General features: G+C 54.2%; 2 protein-coding genes across 6 annotated transcripts in view; both read left to right on the top strand.

Moving 5' to 3' along the window:
• Pnpla7 (patatin like phospholipase domain containing 7) overlaps window positions 1-8,487 on the top strand; it is a 77,692-nt gene extending 69,205 nt beyond the window's left edge. For both annotated transcript variants that reach the window (XM_026778891.1, XM_005346358.2), the window contains exons 26-35: window positions 2,273-2,429; window positions 4,494-4,610; window positions 4,766-4,835; window positions 5,356-5,472; window positions 6,058-6,206; window positions 6,472-6,624; window positions 6,734-6,844; window positions 6,962-7,046; window positions 7,787-7,890; window positions 8,072-8,487. In XM_026778891.1, the coding sequence (XP_026634692.1) occupies window positions 2,273-2,429; window positions 4,494-4,610; window positions 4,766-4,835; window positions 5,356-5,472; window positions 6,058-6,206; window positions 6,472-6,624; window positions 6,734-6,844; window positions 6,962-7,046; window positions 7,787-7,890; window positions 8,072-8,182 (1,174 nt within the window). In that variant the 3' untranslated portion in view covers window positions 8,183-8,487. The remainder of the gene's footprint in view (window positions 1-2,272; window positions 2,430-4,493; window positions 4,611-4,765; window positions 4,836-5,355; window positions 5,473-6,057; window positions 6,207-6,471; window positions 6,625-6,733; window positions 6,845-6,961; window positions 7,047-7,786; window positions 7,891-8,071) is intronic.
• A 318-nt stretch (window positions 8,488-8,805) lies between these two features.
• Nsmf (NMDA receptor synaptonuclear signaling and neuronal migration factor) lies at window positions 8,806-17,336 on the top strand. 4 transcript variants are annotated; one of them, XM_005346350.2, is made up of 16 exons: window positions 8,807-9,086; window positions 9,424-9,485; window positions 10,058-10,558; window positions 11,567-11,642; window positions 12,393-12,398; window positions 12,679-12,747; window positions 13,448-13,500; window positions 14,047-14,136; window positions 14,581-14,705; window positions 14,985-15,068; window positions 15,198-15,231; window positions 15,320-15,390; window positions 15,549-15,628; window positions 15,742-15,844; window positions 16,014-16,089; window positions 16,197-17,336. In XM_005346350.2, exons 1-16 carry the CDS (start codon window positions 9,016-9,018, stop codon window positions 16,292-16,294), a joined length of 1,599 nt encoding a protein of 532 aa, XP_005346407.1. In that variant the 5' UTR covers window positions 8,807-9,015; the 3' UTR covers window positions 16,295-17,336. The 4 variants fall into 4 exon arrangements, with proteins under 4 accessions (XP_005346412.1, XP_005346407.1, XP_005346410.1 ...); XM_005346355.2 differs by lacking the exon at window positions 14,047-14,136 and having other exon boundaries at window positions 8,806-9,086; XM_005346353.2 differs by lacking the exon at window positions 12,679-12,747.
• Window positions 17,337-19,766: the final 2,430 nt, after the last annotated feature.

Here is a 19,766-nt window from a genome sequence, read left to right as displayed (position 1 = left end):
TTTCTCTCTCTCTCTCTCTCTCTCACACACACACACACACACACACACACATACTATTTAATATGCAGTTTGAAAGTTAATTCATAATTAAGACTGCAGTAAAAGAGCTTGGGAGAGCCAGCTATCTAGGGAAATCAGGGCTGCTTGATAAGTTGCAGCCAATGAAATCAAGGTAGCTTGTGAGTTTCTTGTTATTTATAAAGTAAATTCTGACATAGTGGAAAGACCAGCCTGCCTATATTCTGGAACAGTGCGCCCAGGATGCTGAGGAGGAAGGTGAATTTGAGGCCAGTACAGGATATAGTGTCTTCAAAAACAGACAAGAGCTGAAATTAAAGCATACATTAGAAAGTGTCAACAAAGCAAAAGTGTGGCCTTTGAAAGGACAGCTAAGGGAAGAGGAGAAAAGTGCAGGAGGCCCCGCTGTGCAAGGCCTCTGTCCTGCAGGTTGTCACAGCTGCTCTGATTTCAGGGGAGCAATATCTGAGTTCTGCTGGCAAGAGAAAGTTACACCGCATTGCTCTTCAGCTGTGTCTAGTCTTCTTCAAACTCATTTGTTGGTTGTTTCATCCCAGTTATGTGTTTCATGTCTGTAATCTCCACTTCATCCTGCTTATAGTTTCCCATTCTCTGTCAGTTATCAATCCTGTCTTTAATTTCTTCAACTCTTGTTTTTGGGGATTTTTTTTCCTTTTCTTTTTGTGAGACGGTCTCACTATATAACCCTGTTGGCCCGGAACTCTATATGTAGACTAGTCTGGCTTTGACCTCACAGAGATCCACCTGCCTCTGCCTCCAGAGTGCTAGGATTAAAGGCATGCACCACCACACCCAGCTCTCAACTCTGTTGTTTCTGTTGTTGTTTTGTTTACTTGTTTTTTGAGGAAATGGTCTCTCTGTGTCCTGGAACTCACTACGTAAACCAGGGCTGGAGAGAAGACTCAGTGTTCAAAAACACTGTCTACTCTCCTTGGTTCACTTCCCCGGACCCACATGGCAGCTCACAACTGCCTGTAACTCCAGTCCCAAGGGATCTGGACTCTGCAGACACTACATGCACAGGCTGTACAGACACACATGCAGGTAAAACATCCACACACCTAAAGTAAAAGTAAACCAGGCTGGCCTTGAGCGCACAGAGATCCACCTGCCTCTGTCTCTCAGGTGCTGGGATTAAAGGCTTGCACCACTATGCCAAGCTCAACTTTTGTTTTAAGAGTTCTACATATTTAATTTTTTTTCTGGCGATATTACATGTTATTCTTTTTATGTGCTAAATATATGTACAGTAAATGAATATTTTAACCGTTATAGTGCAACGAAATACGTTCTCACTGTCGTACAGCTGTCAGGCCTATCTATTTCTAGGCTGTTTCATCATCCTGAATAAACTGTACTCACTGCACATTCAGCCATGCTCTGCCCCCTCTGGTAACTCTTCCTCCTTCCATGTTCATAAGTTTGCCTGTTAGAGGACCCCTCCTGTAACCGGAGTCACACCTCTGTGCTGTGTGCTGCGCATCTGCCTCCTTTACTAAGCTCACTAGTATATTCCTGCGGGCGTACACCCAGCGCTTTGTTCTCCCACACAGACCGTTCGTGGCTTCTCTAAAGTGCACGGTAGTGGGATCAACCCAAGTGTGCATACGGTAGGCAAGTATTCTACCACCCCTAGTCCTCGGTCCATTCGTGGTGTTTGTTTTTAATCTTGTCTTGTAGTCATGAGGTCTTTTCTTCTTTTATGACTTGTTATGCTTGGTTTTGAGGCTTTAGGTCATAACTTCAGCCTGGTTTGAAAAAAAAAATGAGGACGTGGATTCTGGTCTTCATGGGGGCTGGCTCATTTCTGTTTTACTTTGATTCCTAGGGGCAGCCCTTGGTGTTCACCAGGACCCTTTTTTTCCTAGAGGGCTCTCATTTCCAGTTTTCCCCACCTGCAACCGTGGCAAAGTCTGTTCAGCTTCTCAGCCTCTGTGACACTCTGTTGGACTCAGCAGTCACCCACTGGCTTTCCTCAGTAAAACCATCCTCTCCTGTCTCAGCCCCTCGGTCATCTGTGCACCGCCAGAGAGAGGGATTTTAAATTATATCCGGAACCCTCTGGGAGCCTCTCCTCTCTTTGCCCCATTGTCTGTGGTCATGTAAACTTCTGGTTCTGAGGAGGGAAGATTAATCTGAGCATGTGACCCGCCTCTGAGGCACACACGGCATGGAGGGCAAGGGCTGGCCTGACTATGGTACTCATTTTCTCCCTCTCTTCTTGCTGGTGAAGAGGCTGTGCCCAGGTGGGTATCCTGAGGGCCCTAGCGGAGTGTGGCATCCCGGTGGACATGATCGGAGGGACATCCATTGGGGCTTTTATGAGTGCTCTGTTTGCTGAGGAGCGGAGCTACAGCCAGATGCGGATCCGTGCTAAGCAATGGGCAGAGGTAAGCAGGTGCCCTCCACCCTCAGGAAGGCTCGCAGGTCAGAGTGTGGCCTCTGTGGCAGGTGGAGAGCATAAAGCAGGAAAAGATTGGGCAGGTAGTGGGAGATGGCTGGGAGTAGGTGACGGGAGGTGGCCTGAGGTAGGCTGGGGCAGGAGGCCGTAAGGCAGGTGTGGAAGGTGGTCTTAATGCGTAGGTTTATCAGGTGACAACATGGAGGCCCAGTGCCAGTGAAGGGGGAGCTAGTGGACCCTAGGGTCTCAGGAAGCAAGAGGCACAGCTCAACCATGGGCTATAATGGGCAGGGAGGCAAGATGGAACTACAGTCAGTCAAGATCAGGAGACTACAGGTCTCAGGTTTTTTTTAAAAAAACATGTTTTTATTCTTTTTTTTTTTTTTTGGTTTTTCGAGACAGGGTTTCTCTGTGGCTTTAGAGTCTGTCCTGGCACTAGCTCTGTAGACCAGGCTGGTCTCGAACTCACAGAGATCCGCCTGCCTCTGCCTCCCGAGTGCTGGGATTAAAGGCGTGCGCCACCACCGCCCGGCATGTTTTTATTCTTGAGACTTTTATATGTGTATTATCATATCTACTTTCTACTTACCCTTTCCAACCCCCCATAATCTCCTCAACATGTCTTCTTCCCAACTTGGTGTCGTTTTTGCCTTTTTATTAATTAGTTGCTGGAGGATTTCATACAGTATATTCTGATTACATTCATCCCCTCCCCCAAATACTCCTAGAGTCTCCCATGCCCCAGCCATGCCTCAGGTTTCTGAGGCCAAGGCAAGGCAGGGTATGCAGCTTCAGTTTGGTTAGCATGGATCATTCCAGCATGCCTAGGAGACATTCCTTGTTGCCTGGTGCCTACCTAGCCCTGGATGGTTTGGGGGAAGGGAGTGTTGCCTTGGTGTGAGTCAGACCAGGAGGGGCTGAGTGTGGGCTCCAGGCTACACAAGAGCCGGCACTTCTCTGCTCTTAGTTCAGCCTTGTCAAAAATGGACACCAGAATCAGAATCAAAGCGTCAAGCAAAATCAAAGGAAGCAGAACCGGTTCCCTTAGTTCTGCCTTGCCAGCAGGCCGCTCATAGCCTTCTCGAGGCTGGGCTGCTCCTGTGGAACAAATGGAACCCTGCTGAAACCACATGCGTGGGATCAAAAGATTTTGTGCTCTCCTTTTCCAAAGAGGAGAAAATTGGTCATCCGTGTGCAGAGCTGAGGAGTGGGCTCCCTGCTGCATCCACAGAGCTGAGGGCACAGCTGAGGCCCTGTCCAGAAATCTGTCTCTCATGGAAAGAGAGCCTGCTGACACATCCTGTTCTTAGTGCTATGTCAGCGGTCACTGGGGGTGGCCTTTAAGAGCAGTTACCACAGGAAAATGTGTCCCCTTGGTGTACAACAGCTTAGATTGTAGTCATGGACTGGGAGGCCCAGCCCAGGGCCTGTGGGAAGTGTTTCTCCTTCTCTCCTCCTGCTCAGCTGTGCTAAGGATCAGCAGTGGGGAGAATCAGGGCCCTTTGGGCTGCTCCCCCCACTGAGGGTGAATTAAGCTGTGCTACCTTGCTGAAGTGGCTGCCCTGCAGGAGACGACTACAGGACATAATGGGGGTGGAGCCATGGGCATACGTACCCACCAGCCATGAAAGAGGGAGTTTGTCCAGCGGCCTCCCTGGCTCAGATCTTGGGTAGAATCTCAGGCTGTCTTATTCCTTGTTTTCCGTGCCACTCATCTGTCATATGGAAGGGTCCAGGGCTGGTGGCTCTGTCTAGCTGAGCGCTCCCTCTACTGTGTAGGAAACTTTGGATGCCCAGAGCACAGGTCTTCTGGAGTCCTGAAGGGCTCTCAGTGTATAGCTGCATGAGGAAGGGACAGGGGTGTGGAGCTATGGGAGGCTCTTAGCTTTTAAGCCCCAGGAGCTTCTGCTGGCCTCTTTGTCTACACTAAGGCTCAAGCCCACAGGGAGTGCTCTCCTGAGACTTCAGGCAGTTGGACCTGGGGGTTTTCTTGGTCGCCCCTATTCTTATGCAGAAATATGATTTCCTCACTAAAAGTCTCCCATGTCTCTAGGATATGACATCAGTGGTGAAGACTATACTAGATCTGACCTACCCAATCACATCTATGTTTTCTGGAACTGGCTTTAATAGCAGCATCAGCAGCATCTTCAGAGACCGGCAGATTGAGGTATGTCCCTGTCACACCTGGCTTGCACTAGATGCTCAGCGAACTTGACACCGTCCTGCTTTCTCCCCACGTTCCTCTGTCCCTAGATGGCCTTGCCAGTGTGGGGCAGGGAACAGTTGAAAGGAGGGTTCCTCTGATCCTTGTCCTCCTCACAGGACCTGTGGCTCCCCTATTTTGCCATCACCACCGACATCACAGCCTCTGCCATGCGGGTTCACACAGATGGTGAGAGCCTTCTCCAACCAAAACCACCATAGCGTCGTCTTAGTGGGGCCAGTAGCTCTAGGATCTTAGTCAGGTATGGGGGCATGGACACACAGCTCCATGAGGGCCCTGAGGGTCTTACAAAGGAAGGTCACAGCCACATTTGCATAGGGAGCAGAGAATGTCTCTGCCATAGGCACACTGTGTGAAGTGAGGCAGGGGCGAGGGTCTCAGGTGAGTAAAAGGGCCTCTGGGAAAGGAGCAGAATTAGGGATGTGCTCAGGCACAGAATTCTTCAGTTGGGCAAAGTGGGATATTTGGGGACCACAGAGGAATACTTCAATGCCATCTCTTTTCAAGGCAAAGCCCTTTGGGGATGAGAGGTCTGGTGGTGGTCTGTCAAGCTTAGTGTTCTCCCCAGAGGTTGGATCTGTGGGCTTTCAGACGACAGAGATACAGCTCTGAGACAGGGAGCACAGAGGGCAGAGAAAGGGAGGGTCTTCTTTAGCGCCTTTCCCACCATACCTTCCTGCTGCTCCAGGCTCCCTGTGGAGGTATGTCCGTGCAAGCATGTCCTTGTCGGGCTACATGCCCCCTCTCTGCGACCCCAAGGATGGACACCTGCTGATGGATGGGGGTTACATCAACAACCTTCCAGGTACTGCTGAGGGTGGGGGAGTGCCCCCCATGCTGGTACGTAGCTCTTTGGTCATTCTGCCCCGTGGCTGCCTGCCATAACCGCCTCCGCACCAGGAAGGCTGGGGTGGTACACGTTTTCCTTGGAGTATGCCAAGAGAAAATGTCAGGCTGGCATCAGCTCATAGAGAACTCATGCGCATGTGCCTATGCTTGCACATGCGCACAGCATGCTCCCAGCATATGGCTCTGCCTGTTAGCACAGCAGCAACAGAACAAAGGCCAAGGAGACAAACCAGGAGCAATTGATTTCCATCTGTGCCCACAGTTGGAAGCTAACAGTCTGCAGGTGTTGGGTGTACTGTGTGTGAGGCCGTACCTGCTACCTGTTGGCTACATACTCAGAAGGGCTCAGAACAGAGTTCTGTGCACATGGCTACACACAAGCTGGGACTTTTGATCCCCTGCTAGGCCCAGGAAGAATACTAGAGAGGGACCACATGGTCTGCCTCCCATTTGTTCTTCCCGTTCCTCCAGGAATGTTACCCCATACCCTGGTTTTGCATCTTTAACCTGGATGGTGACCAGGCTACCTTTTTCTCCATAGCGGATGTAGCGAGATCCATGGGGGCAAAGGTTGTGATTGCCATTGATGTTGGCAGCCGGGATGAGATGGACCTCACCAACTACGGTGATGCCTTGTCTGGATGGTGGCTACTTTGGAAACGCTGGAACCCCTTAGCCACAAAAGTCAAGGTACCAGACAGACTAGATAGCCTCTCTGGGGCTTGTGTTCTCATCCTCCCTGTGCCATCCCTGGCCATAGGGATGTAGAAGCACTTCCCAAGCTCAGAACCCAGCCCAGCTGGGACACTTGTTTGTACTACTTCCCAGACCCTGGGACCAACTGTGGAGGACGAGGGGCTCACTAGGTCACAACTTCAGGACTTTGGCTCAGAGCCCACCATGTGTCTGGGTTTGGAGGGAGGGCCAAGGTAGGAGACTCAAACATTCTTGGCAGGTGTTGAACATGGCAGAGATTCAGACACGCCTGGCCTATGTGTGCTGCGTCCGGCAGCTGGAGATGGTGAAGAACAGCGACTACTGCGAGTATCTGAGGCCTCCCATCGACAGCTACCGCACCCTGGACTTCGGCAAGTTTGACGAGATCTGTGTGAGTGTCAGCAGCTAAGGACGAGGGACTGGGGGTCAGTTCAGCCTCTTTTCTAAAAGCGCAAGAAGGGGCTCCCTCAAGTTCCTGTTGGGGCCTCCTATGTACACAGGAAGTCGGGTATCAACATGGGCGGACGGTGTTCGACATCTGGGTTCGGAGTGGCGTACTGGAGAAGATGCTGCAGGACCATCAGGGGACGAGCAAGAGGAAGGACTGTGGGGTGAGAAGCAGGATGGAGGCTCTAGCCGGGTGGGAGTCCAGGGCACTGGCAGCATCCTCTTGTCCACTCCGTCTGTGTGCAATCTGAGTCCCCGTGCTGCCTTCTGCCTCCTTCCAGGTGCTCACCTGCCCCAGTGCCTCCTTCACCGACCTTGCTGAGATTGTGTCACGGATTGAGCCGGCCAAGGTGACTGCAGTGGACGGTGAGTTAGATGTCCAGAAAGTAGACCTGTGTCACAAAGGTAGGGACAGGCTACTCTGGACCCTCACTCTTGCTCTTGAAGTCACTGGCACTTGAGCTGTGCTGACCAAGAAGCTTAACCACTGCTGCTCCCCTTTGTTGAGACCTCGAGACCATCTGTCCGCCCAAGAGTTCCCATAGCAATGAGATTGTCCCCTTGACCACTCAGGCTTCTCCCTCAGCACTCCACATAGCATCCTAACCACACTACGGACCTTCAGGGGAGCCTGAGGGCCAGGTCCCTGCAGTGGGGTCATCAACCACCATCCCCACCTCACCCCTGTTTTGCAACAGAACATGTTCTGCTGCATTCCCTGCTGCATGTTCCATCTTAAAAAGGAACTTGAGAGGTGCCCTGGGGGCTTCTCAGGGCAGGAGCCCAGCCACTGAGGTGAGTTTGTGCTGGCCATTCCTTATCCAGCCCTGACCGGGCCCCCGGGCATGCTTGGTAGGTAAGGAGGACCAGCTTCCTCCGTGGTTTTGTGAAAGTCGTATGGGACAGCTGGTGGATGAGGTGCGCAGAGGCAAGTGCGCTGTGTCGCTGGGTCTTGCGGCCCTGGGACTGCATAGAGGACTATGTTTGTGTTACCGTGGGATTAGGGACAGTGGGTCTACGGCCGTGTTCTGCCTTAGCTTTAGCGGTGCTGGACACAGCCACTGTCCTTGGGGAGGGGACCAGTGTAGCCCTTTCTTCTGCTCCAGACGAGTCTGACTATCAGACAGAGTTTGAGGAGGAGCTGCCAGACATCTCCAAGGAGACATACGCTGACTTCCAGAGCACTGGGATTGAGTCGGACTCTGACTCGGTGAGGTGCTGGGCCCTGTTCTGCCAGTGAGCCTCAGTTGGGCCCACTCTGAGGTCCCCAGACTGGGCCTGCCCCCAGTCTCTGATTCTGGGCTGGACACTCCTTCCCACTCCAGATGATGCAGCCTGGGACCTGGCAGCCCCTACTTGACATATCTTGACCATGTATGATTTGCTTGCAGGAGGATGAGTCTTCACTATGGCAAGGGCCCTCAGGCCTGACTTCCCCAGAACAGCCTCAGGATTCCTGCTGTTGGCTCCCTGGTCAAGATGAGCAGGGGCCAAAACTCTAATGCCTTTCCTGCCTGGACTAACACAGTACAGCACAGTCCTCCCCTGGGTCTGCCCACTAGGCTGAGGCTGCACCCACTCCTTGGAGGCTGCTTCAGTTGCCTGACAAGATCAAGCTGGGTGGTGTATCCATCTGGTTTCTTCTGTGGACATACGCTGTGTTAGAGGAGTCATGGGCCTCTCCTCTTCGTGGGCTCACCTTTTATTCCCACAGCAAGCAATACTGAGGGGCTCTGAAGCCTCTGTGAGGCATGGGAGCGTGGGATTGGTGTATTAATAAAGTTCGGTCTGATTGTGTGGTATTTCACTCCGGTGTGAAGGCTGCTATGGTAAAGAGCTAAGTGGGCCTGAGGAAGGTCCCAACAGGGTGGTCCTGTAACATCCAGGCAGCAACTGTAGGCTGGGCAGGCAGGATGCTCCGGGTTTGGATGGAGCTAAGGTTTCCCTTAAAACAAGGTGAGCTCTCGGCTTTGTTAAGTGTTCCTCACCTCTAGGCGTACAAGGGCCTGACCTGTTAGTCCAGGGAGGGTCGCCCCAGGAAGAAAGCCCGCGGGAGGAGCCGCCTTTTAGCCACGCCCGTATCTGTCATCATGGGGGTGGTGCCAGGCCTGGCGTCAGTCAGGAGGCGGAGCACCGCCCCCGGTCCAGCCGCGCTCTCCTACAGTGGCTGGACTTGCAGGGCGCTGGGTGCGGCCATGCGGGGCCCGGGCCTGAGTGTGACCCTGACCCTGAGGCCGAGACCTAGCGCGACCTTAGGCGCTGTACGGCTCCCCCGGCAGAGGCGGCGGGCGCGGGGCGCGCTCTGAAGCCCGGGGGATGCGCGGGCACCGTGACCATGGGTGCCGCCGCCTCCAGGAGGAGGGCGCTGAGGAGCGAGGCCATGTCCTCGGTAGCGGCCAAAGTAAGGTGAGTGCGGCGGGCTGACCGGAGGTCAGGTAGCCGCTGCCGGCTTCCGCTGTGCTGTGTGCTGCTGCCCCGGCCCCCTGCAGCTTTCCAGTTCCGACTAGAGTGGGCCTCGGGCCTTACAACCTGACGCCCACAGGCTGGACAGATCGGACAGAGAGCGGTCGGAGGTCCGTGGCCAGGATGTCCTGGTTCTCTGTGGTGGGTGGAAAAGAGCCCACCTCTTCTCATGTTGGTGTGGAGGGCTAGGGTGGGGGGAGGTCTGGTGGGGAGGGTCTTGCCGTTGTCGAAGGCGGGTGGCCAGCGTGCACTGATTGTGTTCCCTCTGCCTACCCTGCAGAGCAGCTCGAGCGTTTGGAGAGTACCTGTCCCAGAGTCACCCTGAGAACCGCAACGGTGCAGGTAGGGGCCCAGGAAACAAAAGGGCTGTGCAGGGTGAGTCCTCTGTCCCGGGCCAGGGCCAGGGGCAGCAGAGTGTGAGTGTGAGCCAACCTAGACGCCTCGCTTGCTTCTCCTCCTCACATCCCCTGCCCTCCAGAGCCCAGAACCCCAGGAGAAGCTCCAATCACCCATCTCCATGGCGCCCTCCCAGCCTGGGTTGTTGGCATGGCAACAGGCCTCTTGGCACCCCCAGGGCTGGCACCACTGTCTCGGGGGCCAGCTGGTCGGAAGGGGGGAGGGGAGAAGTTGGCATCAGGCAAATGGGTGTATCTGCAGGCTCGTGGGGGGTGGGGTGGACTGGCCTATCTGTTCTTACCCCTGATGATGACAGGTAGTAAGGCCTGTCTGTCACCCCAGTCCATACTCACACAAGGGCTTCAGGCCCAAATAAGAGGAACAGGGACACCTAGCAGAACCTTCTCTAGCACCCAGAACTCCCTCATCAAGCTTAGTGTTTGTTGCCCTCTGTGTGCCCGCGGAGGCTGGGAGGGTAGACCAGCAGGCTGAAGGCTCACCTGGTGTCTTTCCCTTAGACCACCTGCTGGCTGACGCCTACTCCGGCCACGACGGGTCCCCGGAGATGCAGCCTGCCCCCCAGAACAAGCGCCGCCTCTCCCTCGTCTCCAATGGCCGCTATGAGGGCAGCATCTCTGATGAGGTGGTCAGTGGGAAGCCGGCTACAGAGGGCCCCCAGCCCCGCGTGTACACCATCTCTAGAGAGCCAGCCCTGCTACCCAGCTCTGAAGCTGAAGCCATAGAGCTAGCAGTGGTAAAGGGGAGGAGGCAGCGGGAGCGGCACCCTCACCATCATAGCCAGCCCCTGCGTGCCAGCCCAGGCAGCAGCCGGGAGGACATCAACAGGCCCTGCCAAAGCTGGGCCGGCAGCCGCCAGGGCTCCAAAGAATGCCCAGGATGTGCCCAGCTGGTCCCTGGTCCCTCCCCTCGGGCCTTTGGGCTGGAACAGCCACCTCTACCTGAGGCTTCTGGCCGCAACAAGAAGCTGGAGAGGATGTATAGCGTTGACCGAGTGTCTGGTGAGAGGCCTTATCTGGACCTGGACGGGTGTGGGGGAAGCCTGCTGGCCTTTAGCAGCAGCAGACACTGCCGAGCTGGTGTGAAGGATGAAATCTCTTCACGCTGGGCTCACCCTTCTTCCCAAATCCTATGAGTTGTGGCCTCCCTCAGATCCCAACCAAATTTATTAGAGTTTATCAAGGATACTTCCTGGAGGAGGGGGCCTGGGAGGTTCTTGAAGAGGTAAAGAACAAGGCTTAATGGAAGATAAGCCTGTCTTCAGAAACTGCAAGGGAGGGGAAGTTATTGGAGCCCTGAGATTAGCATTGGTAAACTGGAGGGAGGAGTTTGAATACCGCAGGCATGCTGTGTTCTACCCTTCCCCACAAAACATGACTGTCCCCTTAGAACATTCCAGCAGCCTCAAGCCTAGACTTCAGAGGATAACTCTAGGGAACCCTGGGAAGTGGACAGCCCTCAGCAGGGTAGTCTCCACTCTCAGGACCTCTAGTTTAGTAAGAGGAGGGGAAGGTCTCACCAGGTAGTAGCTGAGAAGGGCTACCTTATGTCCAGGGGAGACAAAAAGGTGACGCCAGTGTTCGAGGAGACTCCTTACACTCCTAACAGCTAACGGGAAATTTAACAGAGAAAGCCTCAAGCCAGGGGCAGAGAGATGGATGGCTCAGTGGTTAAGAACACTAACTGCTCCTGCATAGAACCTGGGTTTGGTTCCTATCACCCACATTAGACCACTCACAACCATCTGTAATTCTAGCTCCAGCGGGATTGACACCTCTACCCTCTCCTCCCTTCCCTCTCCCTTCTCTCTCTCTCTCAAAAGAAAAAGTGGAGTTACATCTCAGACCCCTATCCCAAGCCGGCTTTTGCTTTCCTTGAGAAGACTCTGTCCTATTGCCTTGACTCTGCTACTGTTGCTGACCCAACTGGCCCAGAGTCTCCTCCCAAAAGGGAGGGATCAGGCTTTGGGACACCTGTCCTTGTTAGCCATAACCTCCTCTCTCTTCTAGATGATGTCCCCATCCGTACCTGGTTCCCCAAGGAAAATCTTTTCAGCTTCCAGACGGCAACCACAACTATGCAAGCGTGAGTCCACTGTCCACTGCAAGAGTCTAGGGCTTAGGAGATAGTGACAATTCTCTCCCGGCCCCCGGCCCAGCTGGGGTCTACTTGTGAGCAGCTGCATATGCCACACTGTGCTGATGGACCAATCTGGGGCTCTGAGTCCCAGCAGGTTCCCTCTGACCATTCTTTCACTGTTTTCTGCTTCTTTCCTTACTAACATCCCATCGGGTCATCCCCTGCGCTCAGCCTACCTACTTCCTCATGGCCTTTTATCTTCATTTTTGCTAGGGGACCTGACCCAGACAGAGTTACAGCTGAACACCAGCACTAAGTGCTTTGGGGGTGGGGAGGTCTGGTCCTCATGTATACCCCATACTCCAACCTCATTCTGCTTCATGTGACAGGTGACAGTTACCTCTTGGAGGTCTCTTCCTCTTTATCTGACATGTGTCTAAATTGTCCTCCCAAAGATATGCCTTAGAAGCAAGGTTCCCACACCAAAGCGGTCCTACTCTACCTTCAGTTGCTATGGCAAAGTGGGCAGGGCACAGGCAAGCTTCTGTAGAGCCAAACCCCATCCTTGCCTGGCCAGAACCCAGCACCTGGTGCTATGGGCCAGTGACTCAGTCTCTGGTGCCCTTTGACAGCTGGCCTTGAGTCCAGTAGACATCAGGAAACCACCTTTAGGGGACCTGGGGGGCTGAAGGGAGCCAGAGACCCACACTCACTTTGTCTTCTTTCTCTTGCCGCCTCTTCACCCCGTGACTTCAGCATCTCGTAAGTATGCCATGCATTGTGCACTTAGGGGCACAGCCTTTGTCCTGGGGGACCCTCCCACCCTTGGATAGATGTCTGCAGGTCAGGGACCCTGGGCCTGGGCAGTGATAGTACTGAGTTCCCATTAGTCCAGCTTCCTGTGGACATTTAGGCCTTGGCAGGGCCTGCTGGGAGCTGGGCCTCGGATGCCCCCTGGGCCCTGTGCTTGCACCTCTGTCTCCACGTCTGTGTCCCTCCTGCCTTCAGCCAAGGGCAGTGCTGACTTGCGGCGGTTTCTCAGGGTATTCAGGGGCTACGCGGAGAGGAAGCGTCGGAAACGGGAGAATGATTCCGCGTCTGTAATCCAGAGGTAGGGCCTGCCAGCCACTCGCCACCAGGGTCTGTCTCTGGTCTGCACTGGCCTGGCCAGGGCCCTCCTGGCCCTGGAAGACCTGATGGGGGAAGGGTGGTGGCGACCACTGGCCTGGCCCTGCTCTGGGGACGTGGCAGGCAGGAGAGGCCATGTGACCAGGCTGCATTTCAGCCCCTGGACTTAGATATACTTGAGGGTACATGATAGTCATACCGCAGCCAACTGGCCCGTCCATGTCCGTCTAGCCCTGAAGCCCAAAGCTGTTCATCCAATGGCACAACCCACCCTCTCCAACTCCCACCATCCTCAGAGGTGTGCCTAGGAAACCGTCTGTCTGTTTCAAACATGGGGTCTTGGCAGGGCACAAAATTTGCGGGAAGAGAGCATCTGTCTCCCTAGTAGGGAAGGGACAATTTGAAACCCCCAGACCAACTTGTGGGTGTGGGTTCAGGTAGAGGATATTAGGGTGTCTCTGCAACAGTGGAGATGACCATGAGAAGCCTCAGCAAAAAACAAAACTGGCAAGAGAGATACTCATGCCTGTGGTCTGGAGTTCTGGAAGGATCTCACGAGGAGGCAGGGCTTCTATATAAGCCTCAGGGAGACTGTTCTGTGTCCAGCCTCAGCGTGGTCAGGGACTAGGTGGGCAGGAGCCACCCCTCTATGGACCCTCATCACCCTGTGGTTTCTTCTTCAGGAACTTCCGCAAACACCTGCGCATGGTTGGAAGTCGGCGGGTGAAGGCCCAGAGTAAGATGGGTACTGGGGAAGTGGGCAGTGCTGTGCTTGGCAGGCTGGGGCTTTGTGGCAAGCTGGGGCTTTGCATGTTGGCAGTCCACCTCCCTCGGTCTGTTCTAGCCCCACACACCTACCGGCACCACCCGTTTGCCGTGCTCTGCCTTCCCTTCGGGCTTCCCATTTTCCCAGTGTTCTGCTCCTGTCCAGCCATGTCTCTGTGTTCTGTCTTGCTTCCCCAACAGTGTTCCGTCTCACCCAGGCCCTACTTGACCAGTATCCTAACCCAGTGCTCTGCCTAGCCTAGGCTCCACCCTAAGTGCAGTCGATGGTCCACAGTGTGCCTTTTGTCTCCACCCTAATGTCCTCCAGTTCAGACTCTACTCCTAGTGTCCTAACTAGGAGCACAATACTGGAAACTTAGCGTTGGTCTCTGTCCTCTATCTGTGACCTCAGGCCCCATCCTTGTCAGTGTCTGCCTCTCCTCAGCCCCCAGTCTGGGGCCTGAGTCTGCTCTGTTCTTGCCCCCTCTGGCTAATGGGGGTTTTGCTCTCACTACAGCGTTCGCTGAGCGGCGCGAACGGAGCTTCAGCCGGTCCTGGAGCGACCCCACCCCTATGAAAGCCGACACTTCCCACGACTCCCGAGACAGTAGGTGTCCAGTTGTAGGCTGGCCTGTTTCCCTGACAAGTTCTCTTAGGCCCATATCCCTGCCAAGGGTCCCATGCAGTACTGCTAGGCTTCTGCGCTTTTGCTCCCTGAGCCTCAGTTTACCTGTCTATGAGAGGGAGTACCCAGCATCTCCTATCTCGTAGGCGGGGTTAACTAATGGCTAAGCAGTGCTAACTGGGGCATCTGTAAGGTGGTACCCACTGTCTCTTAGGGCACATTTAGCCAAAGGTGACGTTTGTGCTGGGTCCCAACTTCACATGTCTCTACTCTTCCTCTGTGGGGCTGCTTCCCACTGGTGTCAGTGGCCCAGCCTTGCAGTTTGCCTGTGACTATAACCTTCTCAGCTACCCAAAGACCCTCCAGGACATGGTTGGGCTTTATGGGTAGTATGTCGCTGTCTTGGTGACTCCTCCTGCCTCCTAGGCAGTGACCTGCAGAGCTCACACTGCACCCTGGATGAGGCTTGTGAGGACCTGGACTGGGACACAGAGAAAGGCCTGGAGGCCATGGCCTGTGAAACTGAGGGCTTCTTGCCACCCAAGGTCATGGTGAGGCCTGCCCCTGGATGCACCCGCATGGCATTTGGGTGGAGTACAGCCTTGTCCTCTGATCCTCCCCACCATGCCCACACTGCATCCTTGGCTTGGGGAGGGAACCTCTAGGCTCCACCTTAGTTGTGAAGGTCCTTAGGGTCTCAGCCCTCTGCTTTCTGGGGGAAGTTTCAGAGGGTTCTACCCTTGGTTACAGCAGAGCAGGGGGGCCATCCCTAGGCTCTCCCCTCCTTGACTATGGGGTGCATCTCATAGGACTTTCCCTGTCCCCCACAGCTGATCTCCTCCAAGGTGCCAAAAGCAGAGTACATCCCTACCATCATCCGCAGGGATGACCCCTCCATCATCCCCATCCTCTACGTGAGTGCCCTTCCCACCTCTGTATCCAGACGGATTCTGAGTGTACCTCTTACCCTGGGCCCAGCTATTGGTGCCTGAATGCCTTGGGGGGCTAGCAAGGGCTCTGATGCGTGGCCTGTCTGTTCTCAGGACCACGAGCATGCAACATTCGAGGACATCCTGGGTATGTATCTTGCTCACGTCATCTGGTGGCTGGCAGGAAGGGTGGCCCTGCATGGGGAGGGGCAGCACTCATAGCCCTCTGTCCACAGAGGAGATAGAGAAGAAGCTGAACATCTATCACAAGGGGGCCAAGATCTGGAAGATGCTGATTTTCTGCCAGGTAGAACCAGCGATCAGTATGGTAGGGGTGGCGAGCCCGAGCTCCCACTGCATGTGTTCACGTGGTGGGGGCGTGTCTGTGCATCTGTGGGCTGGGTATGTGGATGGCTCCTCACAGCCGCTCTAGCACCCCTGAGGCCTGACCATGACCTCTTACAGGGCGGCCCTGGACACCTGTATTTGCTCAAGAACAAGGTGGCCACCTTTGCCAAAGTGGAGAAGGAAGAGGACATGATCCAGTGAGAGGGGAGGGGGCCGTGGGTTGCGGGAGGGAAGTCTTGAACCTGGTGTATTCCTTCCAACTCCCACCCTCCACCATGCTTCTGCTGAGGCTGTCTGTCCTTCCCTCCAGCTTCTGGAAGAGGTTGAGCCGCCTGATGAGCAAAGTCAACCCAGAGCCGAATGTCATCCATATCATGGGCTGCTACATTCTGGGGAATCCCAATGGGGAGAAGGTAGGGGCTCTAGGCTGGTGAGAGAGGTGGGCAAGGTCTTCTCCTTGTCCTGGTACCACCTCCCGCTTTAGCCCTCCTACAGAAATCTCTCTCGTGCCTAGGGTCCTAAGCAAGGAGGGTGGGTTCTGCTGCCCCTAGCCCCAGACTCATGACCTTGCCCTCCTTGAAGCTATTCCAGAACCTCAGGACCCTCATGACTCCTTACAAGGTTACCTTTGAGTCACCCCTGGAGCTGTCTGCCCAAGGTGAGTTGTCCCAGCTGACTGACTAGATTGTAGACGGCTGCTGTAGGTCTGGCCTGTCTGGGACCTGGTCAGGCCTGAGCCTCCTGGCTTTTCCCTCTCCTGCCTAGGGAAGCAGATGATTGAGACCTACTTTGACTTCCGGCTTTACCGCCTCTGGAAGAGCCGCCAGCACTCCAAACTGCTGGACTTTGATGACGTCCTGTGAGGAGCATGGGTCGTGCCCAGGCACCACCAGGCCATTTCCTCTGAACTGGGAACCTGGGGCTGGGCCACCTCTTGTACCTTAGCACCACGTGGCCCTGGTCTTGCCCACAGCTACTTCAGGGACCCTCAGACATTGCTCAGGTTCTCGTAGGGTCTGGTCCTCGCTGCACCAGTGGGCCACTGAGGCCATCGTCCTGTCACGCCTCGCCTGGAGACAGCAGCATTGGGAATCCCCTCCACGGGGTTCATAGAAATAAGTGCAATTTTTTTACACCCCTTGAAACAATTTGAAGGGAAGCAGCATTACTAGTTAACTAGTTAAGCACTCTGCTACTAGTTACAGTATAGACAACCGGCCCAGTGTGTGTTCAGGTCCTCCTGTCCCCCAGCCCCTCAGCCCTGCCGTATTTGATCACCAGCACCAGGATGGCCCATCTTTGTGGGGCCGGCACTGTCTGGCTGCCTAGCCTGGCCCGGTCTATACTGGCCACATCTGTCTGCTTTGACCCCTCTTGTCACCCCTTGCTTACTTTGACCTCATCTTGGCAAGGGGCAGCCTGGGCGGTAGGAGGGAAGAGCCTCACTTTCCCTTTTCTCAGAGGAGGCCTGGGTGGCCACCCGTTGCCCATCTCCTGCCTCCCAATTTCCCCTGCTGCTGTTGAGCTCAGCTTTTTCCAGCCTTGATCTGGAAGCCACATCCCAGCACAGAGGCTTAGGGGCTTGGTGGGGGCCAGCTGGGGCTGGGCCCTGGAAGGCAAGAACCTCACCAACACTGCAGTGGGGACCTGGGTCTGTCCCCCAGGCTGTGAAGTCAAGGAGCTGGTGAAGTGTGAAGTCCCCGCGATTCCCTTCACAGTCTTGCCCAGGGTCTAGCGGGGTGGGCTCTCTTGTACATAGTTGGAGCTTGGGGGCAGGCCCCCCTTTTGTAGAGCCTGGGGTCTGAGGGCACCTGGCTGTGTCCCTGACCAAGGGGAGTTAGGATTGGGCTCTGAACAATGTACGATATCCCTTAGAGTGACCATTAAACTTGACCCTCTGCTGCAGCTGCTGTGTGGGTCTTCTCATTTGGTACTCACGCTCCACGTGCATGCCAGCCGGAGCCACTGCTGCTTGGCTTCCCTCACACCTGGGCCTGGACAGAACATCCCCCTTGAGATACATCCCATGGGAAAATATGGTAGGGCTCGTCCCATCAGCTGGCATGGGAGAAAGTGGAGACAGCATCTTCTCCCTATAGATGAAAACAGTCCCTGTCCCGTCCATGGGAATGGGAGAGGGCTGCCCCCAGCTTCTTTTAGGTCACTCTGTTCATGTGACCAGAGCGAGAAGCCAGAGAGTGACTACAGCCTCAGTTGTGGGCCAGCTTCCCTCAGTGTCCAGGCTACAACCAGACTTAGCTACTTGACCATTACCTGTCCAGTGGAAGGGACCAGAGCAGCTGGGCAGTTGAAGGGCTGGAGGTGGGGTAGGGGTGCGGTATGCAGCATGACAAAGGCTGGCAGGCTTGAAGCTAGGTGCTGGGGACTGCCACCACACTCCAGAAAGGACCAAGAGGAAGGGAGCATGGGTGCCACCATGAACAGTTTGAGAAGGTCGGCTTAGATTAGTCTGCACCTTTACAGGATCACATGCAGTCCAACAGTGTGTGTGTATGTGTCCATGTGCGCATGTGTGCATGTCTGTGCGTGGGTGTGTGTTTCTAGTCACTGCTACGTGGAATCTACATAATACTGCTATACAGGTCAGTGGGTTAGTGTCCGTGGTTCCATCTACCAACACTTCTGTTTAGAAGGGACATTTAATCCTGTGTTCCTGACCTGAACCTTAGAGCAGGCAAACATTTGCTCTGAAGACCCTGCAGGCTCAGCCTGGGGTCTGGCCTGGGTAGCAGAGGTGTCTGCCCATAGCTCTGAAGGTTAACTAGAGCAGTGATCGGAGCATGCTCATGCTTCTAGCCTCCAGAAAGAGACAAAATCCAGAAAGCACCCAGGGCTGAACGTGGGGAAAGTGTAGGACAGCAAGGAAGTGGCTGGACTGGATTTGGGAAGACAAGAGCATGGGAACGGGAATCCAAGGTGTCCTTGAACCTTTCTGAAGCACCTACCTACCGGCTTTCCTCCAGCAACATTAGTAGGCAGCCACCAAAAACAGTCAGGCAGAAATATTTGGAAAAAATATGCAAAGTGTTAAGAATATATGTATTTTTAAAATTCCCAAATAGAGTCTCACTATGTAGCCTGGATGGTCTGGAACTGGCTGTGTAGATCAGGCTGGCCTCAAACTCATAAAGACCCTCCTCCCCCGCCCCACAGTACTGGTATTAAAGGTGCTCACTCCTACGCCCAGCAAGAATGGTTTAGTCAGGATGTGGCTGTGAGGGTGTGGTACCAAGGGGCTCAACTTTAGGCTTCAGGCATGCTAATACATAGCATCCCACCACTAAGATACAACTCTAATTCCCATCCCCCTTTAAATTTTATTTTGATCCATGTTGGCCTTGAACCCATTTATTCTATATAGCACAGGCTGACTTTGAACTTGCAGTCCTACTGTCCAGCCTCTCCAGTAGCTGTCAAGTTCAGCTTATTAGCCTTAATATATAACAAGCTTTTTCAATTAAAAATATCATGAATTATGGCTCTGTGTGTATGTGTGGGTACCTGCATGTGAGTGCAGGCAGTTATAGAAGTCAGAAGCCTTTGAAAAGAGTGCCAAGCAATTTTGAGTTTCCTAACTTAGATGCTGTCCTGGCTAGTTTTACATGAACTTGACACAGGCCGGAGTCATATGAAAGGAAGGAGCCTCAATTGAGAGAATGCCTCCATAAGATCTAGCTAGAAGGCATTTTCTTAATTAGCGAATGATGAAGGAGGGCCCTGTCCATGGTGGGTGGTGCCCTCCCTGGGCTTGTGGTCCTGTGTTCTGTAAGAAGGCAGGCTGAACTCTGCATCTGTGTTACACTCATGTTGCTGGTCCTCTTGTGGGACTCCTAACTGGGAGCAGGGGCTGTCTCTAACTCTTACTGACTTTGGGGGTCCCACTCCTCATACTGGGTCACCCTGCCCAGCATTCATGCATGGAGAGGTGCTTAGTCTTAACTGCAGCTTGATACGCCATGTGTTTTGTTGATTCTCACGGGAGACCTGCCCTTTCCTAAACAGACAGAGCGGGGACGGGGTAGAGACTAGAGAGGGAGAGGAAACTGCCCCTGGAATGTAAAATCAAAAAAATAAAAGCTGAAAGCCGGGTGGTGGTGGCATACCTCTTTAGTCCCAGCACTCGAATGGCAGGAGCAGGAGGATCCCTGAGTTCGAGGCCAGCCTGGTCTACAGAGTGAGTTCCAGGACAGCCAAGGGCACACAGAGACACCCTATCTTGAAAACAACTTAGGAAGGAAGGAAGGAAGGAGGGAGGGAGGAAGTATGGAAGGGAGAGAGAGAGAGAGAGAGAGAGAGAGAGAGAGAGAGAGAGAG

Source organism: Microtus ochrogaster, chromosome 4 (genome assembly GCF_000317375.1).
Source record: "Microtus ochrogaster isolate Prairie Vole_2 chromosome 4, MicOch1.0, whole genome shotgun sequence".
In the NCBI taxonomy this organism is placed as follows: domain Eukaryota; kingdom Metazoa; phylum Chordata; class Mammalia; order Rodentia; family Cricetidae; genus Microtus; species Microtus ochrogaster.
The sequence above is the reverse complement of the archived record's forward strand: the minus strand, read 5'-3'. Positions and strand labels throughout refer to the sequence as shown.